General features: G+C 38.0%; 2 protein-coding genes across 4 annotated transcripts; one reads left to right on the forward strand and one right to left on the reverse strand.

Moving 5' to 3' along the window:
* Positions 1 to 7522: 7522 nt before the first annotated feature.
* LOC125200602 (ethylene receptor-like) lies at positions 7523 to 12352 on the reverse strand. 3 transcript variants are annotated; one of them, XM_048098269.2, is made up of 7 exons: positions 12190 to 12352; positions 10629 to 11575; positions 9719 to 10087; positions 9348 to 9614; positions 9127 to 9188; positions 8829 to 9026; positions 7523 to 8185 (listed from the first exon to the last, which is right to left on the reverse strand). In XM_048098269.2, exons 2-7 carry the CDS (start codon positions 11529 to 11531, stop codon positions 7828 to 7830), a joined length of 2157 nt encoding a protein of 718 aa, XP_047954226.1. In that variant the 5' UTR covers positions 11532 to 11575; positions 12190 to 12352; the 3' UTR covers positions 7523 to 7827. The 3 variants fall into 3 exon arrangements, with proteins under 3 accessions (XP_047954226.1, XP_047954224.1, XP_047954227.1); XM_048098267.2 differs by having other exon boundaries at positions 9127 to 9254; XM_048098270.2 differs by lacking the exon at positions 12190 to 12352 and having other exon boundaries at positions 9127 to 9254; positions 10629 to 11360; positions 11440 to 11563.
* Positions 12353 to 15422: 3070 nt separating this feature from the next.
* Positions 15423 to 17337, forward strand: LOC125216653 (11S globulin seed storage protein 2-like). Its single transcript, XM_048118442.2, has 3 exons — positions 15423 to 15777; positions 15864 to 16126; positions 16430 to 17337. The coding sequence occupies exons 1-3, from the start codon at positions 15459 to 15461 to the stop codon at positions 17231 to 17233; spliced, it is 1386 nt and encodes a 461-aa protein (XP_047974399.1). The 5' UTR covers positions 15423 to 15458; the 3' UTR covers positions 17234 to 17337.
* The last annotated feature ends 786 nt before the right edge of the window (positions 17338 to 18123 follow it).

Raw genomic sequence — 18123 nt, forward strand, 5'->3', positions numbered from 1 at the left:
GGAGAACCCTATTTATATTGAGGGGGCGACCCCGATAGTGGAACATGAGGGGGAAACCCCAGAAAAGTTGTTGGAAGAAGCAGATCTACTTGCGACTGGAGTACCGGAGCCCGAGGGAGGGCTGAATTTGATTGTGGACCTGGTGGGTGACCAGGAGGAAGATGAACCCAAGATAGACGAGAGGGCAGAAAGGAGGCGCACCAGGAGGAGTCTCCTCGATGAAGTCGATGACTTAGCTCCTGATGCTGCGGAGGCAGAGGAACGCCGCCTGGCCAAGGAAAGGGCGAGAAAAGGGAAGGCGGCGGCGACCTCATCTACTCGGTCAAGGAAAGCTCCCTCCGTCAAGGAGGTCGAGGAGACCCTTTCCCTTATGACCGAGGATCCCTCTGTCGAGGAACAAGACGAGCCTATCCCTAAGCCCGACTATGAATCTGAAAAAGCTGAAGAAGAGCCTATTCCAAGACGTCCAGAGGTCTGGTTGACTAAAGAGCTGCTAGAGGAGATGAGGCAGTTCGACGATCAGAAGAGGACCGCAGTGTACAAGGAAAGATGTAGCACCGGGAAGATGGCCAAGTCTGGGAAGCAGTACAGCTCAAGGGAGTTTAAAATGATTGCATGTGACAAGGAATTTCACGCTTGTATCTATTCGATAGGATTTGAGTGGTTACTACAGCACAGCCAGGAGAGGGTGCCGGTAGATCTAGCAAGATAGTTTTTCTCCACCTTTCGATTAAAAAACACCACTGACCTTGACGCGGATTCAATAACGTTCAGGCTTTTTAATGATGAATATGAGATGAGCATCCGGGAATGGTCTCTGCGAATGGGATTGTTTACCCAAGCTGAGGATGAGGAGGGGGCATGGAATGAAAGGATGATCGGTGTGCCGAAGAACACGCCGGGTTTCAAGGTGCAAACGGCATGGGAACTGATCACTCACCCCAAGGCGGGAACGTTTAAGTCCAGCTACTCCAAAGCCTCTCACATCGAAGACCGGATCCTCCGCTTTGCTCAGACATTTATCAGCTACAACTTGATGGGAAGCGCTAATTCAGCTCTTACAACTACCGACCTTTACTTCACATGGTGCATGGCGAAAGGCGTGAAGGTGCATCTAGGTTATTGGCTGGCTCAGGCATGCCACCAAATGACGAGCAACCCTGCGCGTCATATGTATACCTGCCACCTCCTCGGCGCCTACCTCCAACGAAACATAGAAATGAAGATTGCCAAGGCCGCTCCTTTGGTAGTCATGTGCGACCCCCTGGAGGTGTTCAGTGTTGATTATTTTTTCAGCAAGGGGTTGCTGCAGACTTATGGCGCCAAGACCCTCTTCTACTCGTTAGGAGACAAGGTAAAAGCAGAGCCTGAGGAAGCCGAGGAACCCATGCCAAGTGAAGAGGTTGAAGAGCTACGTAAGGAAGTCCAGGATGTGAGGAAGGAGATGTAGTTGATGAGGAAGGAAATGATAAAGGAACTTGGTGGAATCAGAAAGGAATTGAACGGGAATCGGGAGGAAGTGAAAACCCTGAGGGGCAACATTGCAGATTTGGCGGTGAAGTGCGCCAAACAAAATGAGCGAATGACGGAAGCGGTGGAGCTTTCAATGAAGATGTTGAAGTGGTTGCAACAGACACTCCCCTTGACCCAGTCGAAGGTAACTCCTAGGTCCAGCAGTGAGGTCAAGCAGCCCATCCAGAGCAGTCCCTCCATCAAGCGACCGCAGCAATCGCTCAAGCAGTTGATCTCCCCACCCGTTCCCAAACAAGTTCCAGCCCCACCTAAATCAAAGTCTCTAGTGAAGAAGCCAATACCCGACCAGCCAGAACAGGAAGAGGAAGAGCTGGAGCAGCCAGCAAAGAAGAAAGTGAAAGTGACCCGACCCGGAATCCCACCCCAGTCTGGCTCTCGAGGGAGCCAGCCCCAGAAGTGAATCACCACCCCATGCCCAAGTAACTTTTACTTTTCTTACTTTCAGTTATCTGTGTTTGTTTTTGTTGACTATTTGTGTTTTGTATTTGTCTATGTCTTCTCCCACTTAGACCACGCAAGCCCACTGCGTGGTCTAAGTGTGAGAAGTTTGTATTTTCTGTTTTGTTGTGTTTTCCTCCCACTTAGCCCAATGCTTGGACTAAGTGTGAGAATTTTTTGTTTTTATATGAACTGTTGTTGGTGCTGCATTGATTTCTCTGTATCTCCCCTTCACAACGATGGCTTGGGGACAAGCTTGAGTGAAGTGGGAGGGGGAGAGGAGTCAATGCATGAATTTGTCTGCATGTTAAGAGTCTTTAGGTCTAAGTTTTGTTGTGTAGCATGAGCCAGTGAATATAATAAGGCATGATCCCCTTAGTAAAAGTAATTGAAAATAGGAGGCGTTTCAACTTAGAAGCTTTTTCCCTTTAATAAACCAAGTCAATCTGAGTGAAGCGAGAACGATGGAGGATGCCTTTACGTACTTAGTTGTGAAGTTAACACATGTTTAAGGGCCGCCACTGAATGCTTAGGGAGAAGAGTTGTGAAGGAGAAAAAAATAGGGAAATTGGGTTATGAAGGTATAAGCTGGACGAAGTCCAGGGTAAGGTGTTATAAGCTGGACGAAGTCCAGAAGAGAGGGGGAAATGGAGGAATAAGCTGGACAAAGTCCAGAGAAAAAAAAATGGAAAAAAGGGAAGGGAAAATAAAAAAATATATATATAAGGAGGAATAAGCTGGACGAAGTCCAGGGGGAGTTGTCTAAAGGGCAGGAACAATAATAGCCTGACCCAGGAAAAGGAGGAACTCTCATAACCCGACGCTTCAGTGGTATGGCAATAACTTAAGAGAGAATCGATCCTAACATCCCTGGTGAGGAATGAGTGATCGAGTGAATCCAACAATTGGGTAAGTAAAAGGCTATCTTGACGAGCTGACAGATTGGCTAGGTAGAGGAAGGGAAAGGGCCTATTTGGAGGAGTGCAGCCTGTTGGATTGACCTTAATCTTGTGAGGACGGTTGCCTAAAAGTTGAAGCTAGCTCATGCATATGTGTTTATGTGTTTATGTGTTTGTATGTTTTCTTTATATTGTGTCTAGGTCTAGGAGTCTGTCTAGAGTCTAAAGAGTCGGTCAGGGGATAACCTTGCTTGAAATTCGCCTTATTCTTTTTTTTCTTGTCTTTATACTTGAGGACAAGTATGGTTTAAGTGTGAGCAGTTTGATAGGGCTAATTTTATGCATCAGTTATATGGTGAAAAGCGTTACATTTTGCTGGGTCTAACACGGTTTATAAGCCATGTGTGTGACAGAATCGCTAGATCAAGGAGGTGCTGAAGGAAACAATCTAGCGAATGAATGAAGTAAAAATGAGCAGAATCTAAGGAAAAAGAAGGCGTGAAGGAGGGAGTCAGTAGCTGAGGGCAACAAAGTCTATCTATACCTCGCTGGGCCCCACTCCAACGCCTATAAATAGAAGAGCATGCAACACACAAGAAAAAACTTTTTTTTCGCTCACTCTTAGCTCACACACACAACACACACTTGGGAATGGGAGATCTGGGGTAGTTCGGTTCCGAAGGTTTTTTTTTTCTTCAGAAATTTCAGTCGCAACATCGTCCGCGTGAGGGCGAAGATACAATCTCTTTAATTTTCAGTTTGTTTTGCATTTTTACGGTCGAACTTCACTTTTGGGAGTCGATGCGGTTGTTGATGCTACTGATTATCTATTCACTTCTGTTAGTTTGCGTTTATCTATGATTTTTTCAAATTGATTTACGTAGATCCTGCTGTTGAGAGTTTATTTTGACAAGTTATATGTCGATCTCTGTTTTTGCTGCTGTGGTACTTGATATGGGAATTTGGTGATAGATCTGTGGTTTGTTGATTGATTGGAGGTTGTTGTTTAAATCTGAAGTTATGAAATGTTTCTTTTGGTTGGAGTTTGTGTCGGATGCTTGGATCCGGAGTGGATTTAGCGTCTGAGGTTGGATCCGAAGTGAGGAGATTGAGTTGTGCATGGATTTTGAGTTTTCCGCTTGCTTTCTGTTTTGCTTCGTCTAGCATCTGTAGATCTGTTTAGTTCTTTGTTATTACTCTTTAAAATGGTTTAGATTCAGTTTGCTCTGTTCTGATTTCGTTCATGTTGTTTTTCTTCCAGTTTTTACACAAATTGGTTGAAGAAGAGGATGTTGCTGTTAGTTAGTACCAGAGTTAGTCGTTTTGCCAGCTTTTCGTCCGTACTCTGCTTTTTCAGTCATGGTCCCCACAGTCAGTTTGTTTCTCAGGTCTAGGTAATTAGAGTAGTTTCTTAGATCTAGTGATTGTTCGGTTAATTTTCGTGCATACTTTTGCTGTTTCGCCTAGGTCTAGCTGTTAGCGTAGCAGTTTAAATTCCCAAGTTAAGTTTATTTTCCTCAACCCAAGAAAAATGTGTGACAGCAGCCAACCCCAAAAATAAGTCCAAATCCTTGAACATGATTATTACGCATCCATCTCTGTGGGATCGATCCCTACTTCCCTATGCTAGGTTTAGTAAAGTGGTTGATGGTTTTTGAAACAGTGCTCTGTGTGTCCGACGACCAACAAGTTCCTAGACCGCGTGATCTAGTGGATTTGCTGGACCAAGGGAACCTGTTATATTCTTTCTGTGCGCGCAGCGTGTTTACCGACCATACTCGGTCTCCTTTCAGGGATTAATGGAGTTATGTCCTGAAACCCCAAATTTTGGGAAATGATGACGTGGAGGGAACTTGCGGCCCAAATTCGGGATGGAGTTAAGGATGCCCTTAAATCTGCATCACCGTAGTAAACTTGAAAAGTTATTATTAGAAAAAAAAAAATAGTTTAACATACATATAGCACCGTTATATTTTGCTTGCTTAGAAAATAAACCCTTTATATATATTAGCCACTACAGAAATATGATCAGACCGATTTTGCGATGACTTGTTAAATGGAATTTACTGACGGATCCTATATTAATTAATCAAACCTATTATAATTTCTCTTCGACATAAGCTCTCATTATCATCATGATTTTCTTTAATACCGATTAATCACGCTTATTGCTTATTTTCATTTAAAAGAATTATTTTCGCTTTAATAATTTGTTGATGTTTGAGTGTTAATTTCTTCTCTTTTTTTTTTGTTTCAGAATTTACGTTTCAGATTAATTCTTGTTCTCATCTTTAATCTCTATTAAATTCTTGTCGAGTACAAAGTGTTTATATATGATTTTTTTTAATTGCAAAATATTGTTGATGTGTTCTCTTGTACTCCTACTCACCTTCTTTGTAAGTTTTAAGCCTTTTGACATAAATAATAATAATAATAATAATAATAATAATAATAATAATAATAATAATAATAATAATAATAATAATAATAATAATTGCAATTCCTTTATTACTATGTAGATTTCAACTTTCAAGTAATCATTTAATTTGAAATATATAATTATAAAGTAATAGTAGTAGTGCTACCGATAACCATCGCTGTCTGTCTCCCTCCAACTTTATATTAACAAATGTAAATACAAAAGAGAAAATACATGATGAGTTCACGATAATGATGGAATGAGTTCTGAATTCACGTTTTAAACACATCCAAATATATCTTTTAGGAAATGATATTATTAATTAAGAAGGAAATAGTATATGAGAATTGGAAATCCACTTTGCCAATACACATGATGACACATAGTTGTGCTTAGTAAATGTCAGATTTTGACAAGTATTAATTTCAAAAGTCCTTGTTACTGTCACAGCATACATTACAAGAATATCTTTCATGTCCATATCATATAAAATGTATTTATGATCCATAGTGGTTTGCCAAATAGTTTAAAGAGAATAATTACAATTTGGAATAACTAAAATGTGGAATCAAAAATGTAATATAGTTGATATAGTGGTTTGACATTGTTCTTAATTAAGCATGAGATTGGAAATTCAGTCTCTACTTGTATGAACGGAATAAATCATTTGGCCAATTTCCTATTGCTGAGAAACCATTCTAAGTTTTACAAATATATATTTCACATTGAACTTGATAGAGGTATAAAACATTTATCTTTTGCAATAATTGTAACGTTTATCTATAAAAATCTCTTATTATAAGGTGGAGTATTATATTGTGTTTATATAACCTTTTATATATTGCTCCCTCTGTTTCTGAAAAAGTATGCACTATTTTTTTTTTTCGTCTGTCTCCAAAGAATATGAACATTTCAATTTTGGAAACTCTCTTCTGTCTAACAAGGTGGGATTCATTCTCCACTAACAAAACTTAAAAAAACTTTCACAATCTCTCTCTCTCTTACTTTACCAATAATACATTAAAACCCACGTCGATCCGAAAGTTCATACTCTTTGGAGACGGAGAGAGTATATAGGATGGTATAGTGACATAATTACTTTATGTTCAATGAATTTTAATTATAATTCTTAGCATTGAGTAGTATATCGGTTTTTTTATTCAAAAAATATGACTGGTTATTTTTTAATACTTAATGTTTTGATGTAATTATAAATTTATGAAAAATGGTAAGCGACATAGTAGTACTTTATGTGAGCACTTTACATGACCACAATCATATAGTTGTGCATGCACATTTATCATTTTTTATTTCGTTTCAGTTTATATATTTAGCTTTGATCTAATATATTTAAAAAATATTATTGATATTTTAAATTTTACAAAATTCATAAAATTAAAACTTGATTTGTTTGTTTTCGTTATTTATCCATTTATTTGAAGTTATAGAAAAAATGACAAATCAAGCTACCTTTTTATGAATTTTGTAAAATTTAAAATGTTAATAACACTTTTTCATGTATTATAATCAAATTAATTATATAAAACAAAACAAACATGATTAAACTTGCATCAAACGAGCATGATGCTTATATAAGGTGATCACGTAAGCTATGTAACATACTCCCTCCGTTTTTTTTAAATTGCAACTCTTTTCATTTTAGTCCGTTTTTTAAAAATATCAATTGTCAAACTTTCTATTTTAGGAAATCTTTACACACCCTATACATTAATTCATTTACCAACTATACCACTGATAAAGTGAGCCTCATAATCCACTAACATTAATTTCATTTTTTCTCTTGTTCTGTCTTACTTTACCAATTTTTCTCCCCCTCTCTCTTACTTACCAAATTGTGTATTAAAACCCATATCATTTCAAATGTTTCTAATTTTAAAAAACGTAGGGAGTATCATTTCTCTATACATGATAGTATGCAAAGATGATAGTACCAAAAATTTATACATTAATATGTACCAGAAAATTAGCCAAATTTATGATATATCTAGAAATTTTGTTAAGACTAATAATGGTCACTAGATCGAAAATGTATTACTATTAATTTAGATCTCTTGATCATTGGCTTAACAACTATAAAATGAGTTTATCTTTATTTAATTGACATAATATTTACATAACATAAGAAACTCATAATTTTCAATATTCTAATTATAACATTATGACTAATTTTATCATCAATTATATGACTCTGCAATTACAGAAGCCATTCAACTTGAAAAATCAGACTCATAACTTTTTATTATTTTAATTAATTTATCACAGATGGACTGTCCTACATATCAATAAAAATGCACATAACTTTACAGTTGAAACTAAGTTAGAAGAAAAATAAATTAAGCTCATCATCTATAAGCAGGCAACTTAAGATTACCTCAGAAGTCAGAACAAGTCATCTTCACAACTCCGCCGTGATCATCATTCTTGTCATATATCAATCACCGGCACCCCCATTCGGACACTGCAACCATCCATCAAGAGGCGCAAGAACTTGGTAGCTTAGCACTTCCACTCCCAACGTTATTGAGATTCGACAAGATATCCGTGTTCTAAGAGATCAGACAGAACACTTCTCATTTTATCTACCAACACAGGCTTCAGTATGACTCCATCCATGCCTACCTTTCGACAGTTCTCTTTTATCATTCTGTCAGTATTTCCAGTTAGTGCAACGATAAAAGGTCTATCTGAACGTTTAGAGAACTTCTCCCTGATCCGTACAGCAACTTCAAAACTATCAACAGCTGCCATGCTCACGTCAAGGAAAACAGCCTTGTGTTCGTAACTTACAGCTCTAACACACTCATCTCCGGATGAAACAGCCAACACATCACATCCTAGGTGCACAAGGAGGCCCTTGGTTACCGTACGACCAACACTGTTTATTCAATGTACAACGTTAAAGTCAATAACATGGAGAGGAACATTGCAATTAAATACTTGTAAAGTTAGAAATGCTGATGTTTAGACAAAAATGGTGATATTGATGTTACTTGCATTATTAGTTTTTTCACTTAGTGAAGTGTTGTGGAGTCAGATATGGATTAGATATAGAGGCCATGGCTTGAAGAAGTTTTAGTCAATTTAAGATTCAGCTTATTAGGATTTGGTCACAACTTAGAATTAGCCCTCGTTATAATTAGAGAAGTGCATCATATTCTCATCAGATATTCTCTAGTGAAATATTTCACTTGGCAGCGTCTTCAGGCGTATGTAAACCAGCGAATATAAGACCATGTTTCTGCTCCAATATCACGTCTTTCTCAGAAGATTGAAAATCAGCATGAACTTTAACCAAACTAAATAAGTAATAACGGGTTAAAATTATCTTAAGAGGAAGAACTATCTCGAGTCAAGTACCAATTATGATCATAACAACATCCTAAAACCAAATCAACCGAATGAGTTTTAGTGGCAACTGGCAAGAAATAAAAGTTAGCAAAAGAGACAAAACCGACGCAAGAACAAAAAACAATGATAAGCAAAAGGACAAGTATTTAAAGGGTGTACGCATTACTAACCTGTTATCATCCATCACAACAACTTTAAGCCCAGAAAAAATCAACTTTACTTGATTTCCAGGGCCTTTGTGCAAAAATGGAAGCTTGGACTCATTTAAGCGAGCGGGAATTCCAAGTTTAACAATGAAGATCACAGTAGAACCCCTGCCAAGACCTTCACTCTCAATCCAAATGTGCCCCTCCATGAGATTGACAAATCTGATCGCATAAAAACCATATTTGAAGGAGAAAATTAAATGCAAAGGCAGAGAATGTGACAAAGTTCCATGGACTGGATTGAAAATAAATAAGATCCTACCTCTTACAAATTGCTAGGCCAAGGCCACTACCACCAGAATTTTTCACGGCAAGTGGTTGGCTCTGCACAAATTTCATGAATAGCTTAGGAATCTCTTGTGGGTTAATTCCTGAGCCAGTATCTTTTACCTAAAAATTAGGGCAAGAAGTTACTAGAAACTCATAAGAATCAACACAAGTAATTTCTCAAGAATTTACTTCCATTGGCAATTGGAAACAAACCTCTACACGCAAATAGAAGTGATTATCACTATGTGTAGGAAAAAAATCAGGGGCTCGAGGATCTCTTAGAGAGTCGGGCTTTGCAACAGAAGCTAATACCGAGATGCCTCCCTCTTTTGTAAACTTAATAGCATTTCCAACAACATTCAGTAGAACTTGCATCAGTCTTTTTTCATCACCCACAGCATGTTCAATCAAATCAGGGGACAAATTCAACATAACATATAACTTCTTCACAGCTGCAATAGGTTTTATCAAATTAAGTACCTACAACAAGAAGTAGATACCTCAGCAAGCCTAGAATAAGCATGAAAAAGAATTATGATTTCTTCACCATCTAGAAATAAAAACAAAGAGATGAGTGCTCCAACCTCCCTGAAAAGTGAATGAAGATTGAAAGTTTCTATCTCAAGTTGAAGGCTACCATCTTCAAGCCTCGAAAGATCCAATACGTCGTTAATAAGGGTAGCCAACAGGTTACTACTCTTCAGGATTGTTTCAACCATTAGACGTTGCTCAGTCGACAGCTCAGTTTCTTGTAGTAAGGAAGACAAAGCAATTGTTGCATGAATAGGAGTTCCCATCTCATGATTCATGACAGCCAAGAAATCATTACGAGCACGCACAGCCGTCTCTGCTTCTCGTCTTGCCAGATCTAGGGCAACATTCTGTTCCATAAGAAGATCTCTTGCCCTCATTGATTCTTCTAAAATTGCAGCATGGGAGAGAGCAACAGCGACCTGATACATGGAGAAGTCAAAACATAGTGAATCATTCATAAATTATCTCAAGCTGAACTTCTGAATTGATAGGCACTAACAAGTATAAAACCTAAGTCAAGAAGTGATGAAAGATTTTGGGCACCAAGCCATTGCACCTTTGCTATCTGCTTAACCATGTAGGCATGACTGATTTATACCAAGAATATCCTTCATCAATGTTCTGGTGACTTTAACTAAGATTATATATGCGCTCTAGACACTATAAATATAACTGGACCCGCAAGTTAACCTATTTAGGACACTAGAGATATTATAACCATTATCATCCTTAACAAGAAAATGAGAACTACATATAATATCCAAATGACCGGCTACTAGAAGAGTGTTTTAAACCCTGAATATGAAAACATTAAATAGCAAGTGCCCTACCTGCATTCACTATGATTAGCTTTGCATAATTCCTAATCAAGAGGCATATGCACAATATATACTTTTAACAGATATAGTTACAATGTCAACAATCAACATGTGAAAAGGAAGAGACTAGGCATAATCGAACCTGATCTGCTACCACCTCAACAAGCTCCAATTCATGCCCATGCCACTGCCTAGCACTGTCTGAAGGGAGCATTAAAACCATCAAAGCATATCTTTTAGTTGACAGTTCAGGCCAATCATGGATCTGAAAATTGGACAGATGCAAGAGAGGGACGCGCACAGCAACCACCTCTCCTGGCATGTATTGTCCAGCAGGTCGAAGCCGGGCAACAGGGGAGATTGGAGAGATTTTTACAGCACGACTAGTTTTGAATACTTGATTGATTACAGGTAGTTGTATGGGCACGGTCAAACCAACCGGGTTTTGGTGGCGGAGAGTGTAGGAAAGATTGAGCTCTAGCCCAGTCCGTGTTGGCATCCATAATGCACACTCTTCCAAACCCAATGTTCTTCCAAGCTCAACAAGAGTAGTCTTCAGTATGGTATGCCTATCAAGAGTGCTTCTGATTTCATGAGTTAGCATCCTTACATGCCTACCAGTTTCTTCCTGTGTACGGATCAAGCCCATTTCTCTGTCTAGTTCTGCAGCCTTATTTTTCAAAAATAGTTCCCTTGTTTTGACACTTAATAGATCAGGGATGATATGTACTAGCAAAAGTGCTGTTGCACAAGACACAACAGCTGTTAAAACTTTGGCTGTAGTCATCACAACTGCCACAGTCCTCGTATGCATAGTAAATGTCCACAAATTTATCAGGTGTGTTGCTCCACAAAGAACAATAAAAGCACCAAACTGCACGAGAACCCATCTATAAGGAAATACAGCAGATTTCTTGACAAAATATATTATCTCCAAAGGGATTGAGAAATACGCCAATGCTATGAAGAAATCCGATATATACTGATACTTCATTAGCAATTCATCAGCAGGCCATGGTGACTCAAAGCAGTTACAATACTCCATTTTGCAGTAGCCACTGAAACCTTATTACACCTCTCTCAATGCAACTGAAGCAACACAAGGAAAGCACAAATGGATATAAGCAAGATAAAGTCTGCAATCAGCGTTATACTAGGAAAAGACTGCTACCTGGAAAGTTGAAGTTTGATTCGGTGATCTATTTAAAACTGATAGAATTCACTACTTCTTTTAGGGGTAAGGGTTTATATTTTCAAATACACTTTTTTTACTAGTATGAACTATATTTTCAGTAAATTATCAAAAGATTTTGCCTAACTGTTGAAAAGCTACAGCAACATTTTTTAATAATCCAATTCATATCAATATAGCACATACGGAAGAATACTAAACCCTCAACGTGAATATCTTTTTTATTTTTCACAACAATACAGCATAGAAGATATTGAAACAAAAAGTAATACTAGAATTTAGATTTGAGCGTGCACTGTGAATTGAAATCGCAAATCATAAGCAATACTGTGATTCAAAGCAGAGCTTGTAATGTTCAGAAAGCAGAAGCAATAGAAGATAAATGTTTGAGGTTGTAGCGTGAACTGAATTACGAAATGAGAAGCAAAATGATCTGAAATTGATGCGTGTAGTGAGAATTGAATTGAGTTCGGAGAGAAAGATGGAAGTTAGATCAGAAATCAGAGCTCACATAAGCAGGCGTTTTTGCAAGTTGGAGTTGAGATGTTGCAGAAGAACCGAGCGCGGAGGCGTTGCGAAGACGAAGTCCGGAGTTGGAGGAGGCAGAAGATGGGAAGAGAGGGAGAGATGAAGATGACTTTCTGTATTTAGAAAGGGGGCTGTATCCAGTCGAGTTTTGCGCCAATTTTTTTATTTCTATATATGTCCCACAATTTATTAGAAAATTAAGATAAATAATAACTTTTCTACTCATTACATCATCCAATCCTATTGCACCGCAGCACATAAATACTAGCAACACCACTTCTTATCCAAGATTAAATTAATGATAATCTTTCATTCTCAATTTCATTCTCAATATACACGGTGCCAATTCAGAAAATAAAACTTGTGATGTTAGACGTAATAAAGAGTGTTATTATTGTGTTCTGATTCTAATCCTCATCGTTTCACTGACGTGATCAAATTGTGTGTTGCGAATATCATGGTTGTTGCCACTAGCCAAATGCTATGTTACTATTTTGGATCCTATTCCACATGTTAGGCCTAGCCCATCTTGTGTGTCTATTTAAATAGAGCACAAAACTGTGTAATCTGTAATCGAATTATTATGCAATATGTTTTCCATTCTTGCCCGTGAACATAGCCAACACAACATTAGTGAACCACGTAAATATGTGTTTCTTTATGTTTCTGTTCGTCGGTTAGTCAATTACTCATCACAATAGATATAAACTATCTTTACATGCTCCACTACATCACGGAGATATGTAGCCTATGAATTGAAACTTTGTATAAAAATGTGTCTCTTTTCTTACTCACTTGCAAAAGTTTGAAATTGATAAATCAAATCATAAAGATGAGAAGTCTTTTGGATAAGGAATAATAAGAGAAATAAGTATATCAAAAATTGTAAAATTTGCTTTTACATTTTATACCATGCGGCCTAATATGATTACTGACTTTGTAGAATTAGGTTATAACTTTTCATAACTAATCAAATTTTTATGAAACTATTAAACTATCCCTGCAATCTTTAAAAATATGAATTATTTTCATTTGAATTCGTCCCTTACGAACTTTTTATTTTAGAAAATAATTTTCTTTCTAATAAAAAGATTTCATTCTTCACTAATAGTAATATTGTAATACTATTTTTCCTATCTATATATATCTTATTTTATCAATTGTGCAATAAAATTTATATTTTTTTTTCAAAGTTTATATTTTTAAACGAAGGAGGGAGTATTGTTTTTTCTATTTTGAAATTTTCTGTTTTTATTATTTTCCATCGAAAATCATAGTTACGTACCCTCCATTATCTTTGAAAAATAATAATTAAAATTTTATAGACTAATTTAATAATAAATGCCGTTAGAATTGATAATTAATCTCTTATTAGTGGTCCACGTCCATTACAATTGTCCCATGAATAAAAGCTAAATTGATAAATTGATGCATATTGTTCATATTTTCCTTTCTCGAGCCATTTTAAAGGGTGTGCTATAAATTCAAAATTCTGTTCTCGCAGTATACTCTACTCCCCTCCTTTTGACATATCCTTCAAAATAATACTATCTTTCAAGAGGCCTTAGTACCTGAATTCACAAGTTATTGACTAATGAAATTTGAATTCTGTTTAATTTAAAACTTTTAATTACACTAATAAAATGATTCTGTTGAAATTAAAATAAAATTATTTAATAGAAATATGAAGCCGAAGGTTTGTATAGATGAACGTTGGAGGGTGAAATATTAATTCCTTTCCAAAGCTATTCCAAGAAATGACCGTTGGAAATAGCGGTTATAACCACCTTTTGAGTTGTCAAGCGGTTATATTCTTGAATTGTATAAAGATTCTTGAGCAGTTTGTTTGTTTGTGTGAGTTGGAGAGAATCTCATCTTGTGATTAGTTTGAGAGCTCAACTTAGGGAGAACAATACACTTTGTAAAAGAGAGAAATCAATACAAACATCCATCTTGATCCACGTAAACCTTGTGTTCGATCTTTTTCGTTTCTCATATTGTCTTGCTTCTGATGCGTTTGTTGGGTATTCGATTAAAGTTTTAAACCATGTGTTTGTGGATGTGCAGTGGACCGGAGAAAGCAGCTGGAATTGAATGAGGCACGGAAGCTAGGCCGGTGGAATGGCTGTGATGCAGCCAGAAACAAATATTTGAAAGAGCATCAGCTTAAGAAGTTGGAGAAATTTGACAATCAACATAAGAAAGATGGGGTTAGTGAATGTTCAAGATGATCTGAGAGTTGATGAGGCTAAGGTTGAGGAGTGTCCAATTAAAAATAGCTACTGTCCAATCAACTAAAGCTGAAGCAGATCTTATGAAAATTGACATAGGACATTGAACTTCCTGCACAAGATGAAGAGAAGAGGCCAGCAGCTTGGAGACCTCATGTGCCTGATGTTAGATGATAAAAATTTGGTAGAAGCACTTCACAGGGAAGAGCAAGTGCAGAACTTTAAATCTTCGGTCTAGTCGGGTCAAAACAAGTGCAGAAAATGAAACGTCACTATTAAGGCAGAATAGAGAGTACTAGCTAGTGTATATGTAAATTTTCTTGATAGCCATTCTTGTGATAAAAATTACTTCTGTTTTTTAATCAAAATACTTGATCTCATATTAAAAACTGGAAGTACTATGGTTCACACAGTGTCTACTTTTTATGTCAATAAGTTTCTTAGTAGTTGTTGGGTGTAAAAACACTAGAGTGGAATGAAGAGAAAAACTTTGAATTTGAAATAGAAAATCAAAAGACATTCCACAAATATATAAAACAAAATGTTGAAGTATCAAATCTTAAAGTAAAAAAATAATTACTACTCCGTTGAATTAGATTAAATGTTGGAGTGCTACTATAAATTAAATCATGGAAGCACAGACAATCATAAAACAATCACATCAATTCTTGAATTAAACAACGTTGTTGTGAAAATGGAATTTGTATCTTCATTTTGAAATGAACACAAGCTTATTCATTATTAATGCAACGTGAAATCCAAATTAAGCAGCACAAAAAACAAATACTACTACTAATTCAATTAAGTGGCTTATGCATCTTGTACTCTACTTGAAAGAAATGGAAATGGCCAAGTGTTAGCCAGCATGCAAATGCATTCGAAAAGAAAAACATGCAATTCACCACGTCACAAAAATTCAACTAGCAATGTGTCTCCAACTGCAAACATGCAAAATCCAGACGCCCTTATAAATTCCAACCCACATTCCTCCCCAAAACTCATCTCTCTCTCCCAACTAACAATGGCGTCCAAGTTTCTCCTCGCTCTCTCCCTCTCCCTCCTTGTTTCCACCGCATTCGGAAATCGATATGTGCCGCTGGAAAAGATGAGAGGGCAGCGCATTCAGCTCACCCGTCCCCAGCAATGCCGCATCCAGCGCATCTCCGCCGTGCAGCCCCGCAACCAGATCCAGTCCGAGGGCGGCCTCACCGAGATGTGGGACGAGATGGAGTCTCAGTTCCAATGCGCCGGCGTTGCCCCCATGAGGAACACTCTCCGCCCCAACGCCCTCTCCCTGCCCAACTACCACCCTAACCCCCGCCTCATTTACATCGAGCAGGGTACCATAAAGTAGTTTCAGCTCTCTTTTTACACGATGTGTGATACTGTAATATTTATTTTTGTAACACTAATTTATGCAATGCAGGTGAGGGATACATCGGCGTCATCTTCCCTGGCTGCGCCGAGACGTACCAATCCCACGGTGGCGAACAGTTCTCATCGGAAAGCGAGCAACAAGGCCAAAAGAGAGACTTGCACCAGAAGGTGCACCGCATCCGCCGTGGAGACGTCATCGCCCTCCCACCCGGTGCAGTCCACTGGTGCCACAACGATGGGAGTGAAGACTTGATCGCCATCTCCGTCAACGATCTCAACCACCAAAGCAACCAGCTCGACGAGAAATTCAGAGTAATTAATTAATTTTAAAAAAAATTCTCTCTTTATCTGTCCTATTAAAACGGAAATGTTTTCTAAAATGAAAATATCACAATCTCTACTTTTCTCCTCTCATCATTAACTCATAAAACTGCACTACATAAAATTTGCGCTGAAAAGTAAACCTCTACTTTTCTCCTCTCATCGTTAACTCATAAAACTGCACTATATAAAATTCGCGCTGAAAAGCAAACGTTTAATATTTAATGAGATAGAGGGAGTATGTTTTTCAGTTCAAGTTTGATTTCTCTAACATGATTGTATAAAATATGGCAGTCGTTCTACTTGGCGGGGTCAGCCCCACAAGGAAGCAAGGGAGAGGAGACGTTCCACAACATATTCCAATCATTCGACGCAGAGCTGATGGCAGAGGCGTTCAACGTCTCCCCCGACCTTATCAGGCGGATGCAGTCAACAGAGGAGGAGAGAGGGCTAAGCGTGATGGCTCGGGAGAGCATGAAGTACATCCACCCCGACGAAGACACATCCTTCCGCCGCAGAGAATCCCCCCACAACGACAACGGATTCGAGGAGACCTTCTGCACGATGAAGATCCGCACCAACGTCGAAAACCAAAGAGACGCCGACATCTACTCAAGGGAAGCCGGTAAACTCAAAGTCGTCGACATGCACAGGCTCCCCATCCTCAGCTTCATTGACATGAGCGCCGAGAAAGGCACTCTCTTCCCGAACTCAATGCTGAGCCCCCACTGGGCCAAGGACGGGCACACGGTCGTGTACGTGACAAAGGGGGAGGCCAAGGTTGAGATCGTGGACCACAGCGGACAGACGATGATGAACGACAGGGTGAGCCAGGGAGACATGTTTGTGGTGCCACAATTCTACACGAACACAGCCCAGGCCGGGAACATGGGATTCGAGTGGGTAGCGTTCAAGACCAGCGGGTACCCCATGCGCAACGACATGGCCGGATACACCTCCGCGCTGAGGGGAATGCCGCTGCAGGTGCTCACCAACGCCTACCAGATGTCGCCCGCTGAGGCTCAGTCCATCAAGACTAACCGCGGCAGCCAGACCTTCTTGCTCTCTCCTGCTCACCGCTCCGGCAAGCACTTTTAGATGCTTTGTTTTATTCGTGGAAGAAGAAAAACCCTAGTTTTTCAGGACCGGATGTAATAATGTTCTACGGCTCACTTCAATAAAATTTTCTTATCTTAGTCTTACATTTGCTTTAACTAGATTAAAAATTAGCAACTAGTAACAAAATAATGAATCAAATGGGAATTTTCAAATCTAATGTAGAGTTTAATTTGACGCCCAATGTATAGAGAACATTAACTGAGAATATTTAAATCAACATTTAGATCAATAACCATATTCTTATCGACGACTTTTTCATTGCCTTCAATTTGAAGTCTTAGGTAAATCTTGGATGCAAGTACAATTTTTATATTGGAAGAATACACTTCAATTTGAAGTCTTAGGAAAGTCTTGGATTCAAGTACAATTTTGATATTGGAAGAATACATATACATTTTCGATATTGGCATGTAGGTATACTAATGATAGGAGAATACACAATACAAATTATCTTGTACTACACATTAATTTAAGTATATACATAATTTTTTTAAAATTAGCAAATTTCATTATAATAACATACTCCAATCATCTCATATAACTATTTACATTTTGGTTCGTCGTATAAAAATAGTCCAATTTTATTTTTGGTAACTTCGGTTTCTCTGATGAGCCGGGAGCGCTAACAATACTCCAATTACTCTTTTTTTCTACCTCTCTCTTACTTTATCAATTGTGCATTAAAACTCGTGTCATTCCAAAAATCTCTATTTGTATGGGACGAAGGGAGTATTATAAAATTTGGAAACTATTTTATAGTAGATAACTATAATGATATATACCCTCCCTCCATCCACAAAAAATATACTACCAAATTGTAAATGACACGAATTTTAATGCGCAATTGCTAAAGTACGAGAGAGATGAGA

The sequence above is a fragment of the Salvia hispanica genome, chromosome 2 (genome assembly GCF_029641045.1).
Source record: "Salvia hispanica isolate PSC_SH4W2 chromosome 2, Shi_PSC_v1, whole genome shotgun sequence".
Lineage (NCBI taxonomy): Eukaryota > Viridiplantae > Streptophyta > Magnoliopsida > Lamiales > Lamiaceae > Salvia > Salvia hispanica.